This window comes from Oryzias melastigma, linkage group LG17, assembly GCF_002922805.2.
Source record: "Oryzias melastigma strain HK-1 linkage group LG17, ASM292280v2, whole genome shotgun sequence".
Taxonomy (NCBI): Eukaryota; Metazoa; Chordata; class Actinopteri; order Beloniformes; family Adrianichthyidae; genus Oryzias; species Oryzias melastigma.
Window position 1 is genome coordinate 9,476,835 of NC_050528.1, and position 2,333 is coordinate 9,479,167.

At 37.5% G+C, this 2,333-nt stretch overlaps 1 protein-coding gene across 3 annotated transcripts in view; it reads left to right on the forward strand.

The window, feature by feature from the left end:
* Window positions 1-1,760, forward strand: part of gigyf2 (GRB10 interacting GYF protein 2) — a 24,190-nt gene extending 22,430 nt beyond the window's left edge. For all 3 annotated transcript variants that reach the window (XM_024273788.2, XM_024273790.2, XM_024273789.2), the window contains exons 28-29: window positions 773-908; window positions 979-1,760. In XM_024273788.2, the coding sequence (XP_024129556.1) occupies window positions 773-908; window positions 979-1,046 (204 nt within the window). In that variant the 3' untranslated portion in view covers window positions 1,047-1,760. The remainder of the gene's footprint in view (window positions 1-772; window positions 909-978) is intronic.
* Window positions 1,761-2,333: the final 573 nt, after the last annotated feature.

Sequence of the window (2,333 nt, forward strand, 5' to 3'; positions counted from 1 at the left end):
CAATTATTTATACCTTTTTATATTTATTATTAGGGTAAAGAAAACTGATAAAAACTTGTTAGAAAATAGTCATTTTTAACAATCTCACACTCAAAAGATGGGTTTTGGTCAGCTTCCTGATTAATTATAGCAGTAAAAGGATAATGTTAAAAAAATAATTACAAAATAGTAACAATTAGAAAGTCCTTTCATTTGAAATGAAATGAAAAGGTGTTTAACAAACTGACTTTTTCATTTTTAGTGGACAACTTTAGATGATTTCATCGACTCATTCTAGTCCAGCCGCTCCATGCTGAAAGTCACATGACATCACATTTTTTGTAATATTTGTAAATTCACATTTATTACATTCTTTTATACTGTTTTTAACTCGTAGCTCGCTCTCTTTGACATGCCGTAAATTCCTGACCGTTCATCCGATCACTGTGGATCAGCTGATCCTACAGCGGAGAAAAGCAGCTTTTTGTACCGATGTGCAAAACTTTGACAGCGTTGGATCTTGTTGTGAAGCAGGAAGAAAAAGTTGCTTTTCTCTGCTTCAGAATCAGCTGGAATTAGTTTTATTTTGAAAATGGGAAGCTTCAGCAACACTTTATTTTGAAGTTTACTTCCTGTGACAGTAGCGCTGCACAATCTTTTTCTTTTTTGGTTACAGACTTAAAATCCAACATTATTCTGCATTTTAGAGCAATAAATACCTCATACGTGAATATTTGTCCTTTTCCAACCCTAATTATTGACCTTTTTCTTGGTTTTGGTCGTCTTCCGGCAGGATTCTGTGTGGGGAGGAACCTCATCACTGTACCAGTCCAACCACACGGCTGACCAGACGCAGCGCTTCGAGACCGTCACCTCAGGGAAGAAGAAGAAGAAACAGAAGATGGTCCGAGCGGATCCCAGCATTTTAGGTGAGCCGTCAGTCGTCCAGAACAATCCCAGTCGGATCTCCGGTTCTGACCCACTTCTGTCTCTCTTCAGGTTTTTCTGTGAACGCGTCGTCTGAGAGGCTGAACATGGGAGAGATCGAGACTTTAGAGGACTTTTAAAGGGACTGCAGCCAAAAAACTATTCCACTGACTGTATCCAGTTTGAACAGCAGCTGCCCCCCCCCCCCAACAACCTTTCCACCAATCACTTTCAATGTTTGGCGTTCCGAACTCGTGGTCGACAGTCGGTGAAGGAAACGTCCAACCAGCCAACCAAACCCTGGAGAGTATCAGCAGATTCCACAGACTTTATCAGCCAAAATCGACCTCATTTTTAAAATCTGGATATATTAGAACAATATGGTAAAAGCTAGAAATCAGATCTAATATTCAGTTTTATTTATTGAACCCCCCCTCACCCCCCCACCCCCCCGTTCTTCTTCAGCTGTTTGTTCATGGATAATCGAGGTAAACAAAAAAAAGGCCCAAGGAGTCAAGCCCACGTATGTCCTGTTTTAAGGACATGTTCAAGAGTTCCAACTAGTTATCTATTGTAAAATACTAGGCTGTTTAAAGAATAAACTTTCAATTCTGCATCTGTATTATAATATATGAAAATGATCTGCTGGAGTCATACTTTTTTATTGCAGTATGGAATAATAATAATAATAATAATAATAAAACAGTCTTCTGTGTGGGCTGTTCACATCTGTACCTGGAGCGAGTGTTGAATGCCCGTGTGGCCCCGCCTCCCTCAGGGTGACCTTCTGCTACACGGCGCCACGTTTGACCACATTTTGTTTCTACACTGTCTTAATAAAAAAGATGGATCTATTTTTGGGCGAAATTTAGCTTTCAGGATCTTATTTTGTTGTAAAAACTGTTTTTTTTATGTTTGACTACATTTGTAGACGCCACATTTCGGGTTACCACAATTCTGCTGAACTACGTGTGTAAAAGGTTAGATCAGTCGGGACATGTCCACCGTCTAATGGGTGCCTAACCAAAACTACCAAAAAAAAACAAATAAATAAAGCCCCAAATGTAAGACTACCAACCACAAACTAAAATAACAAAAGTGTAAGACTGCTGAGACAAAGAGGTGAAAAAAGAACATAATAAATGAATAAAATAAAAATAAAGTAAAATTATTTTAAATTAAGGATTACTTAATTAGCATAAATTTAATTTGAATTAGTTACATTTATAAATTGATGTCTGAGGTGAACATGGATGATAAATTATGTAGGTTTTAACATCCATGTTGACTTAAAGATGTCTTGTTTGCCAAAACTTTGGTAAAAAGTTTGATCTTTTATGAGTTAAAAGCACAAATTATCTGCCTAGCTGCCCAGAGATGATCCTGTTTGGCACAGAGAGTCTTTTATTTTGAAAATCATTTATTTG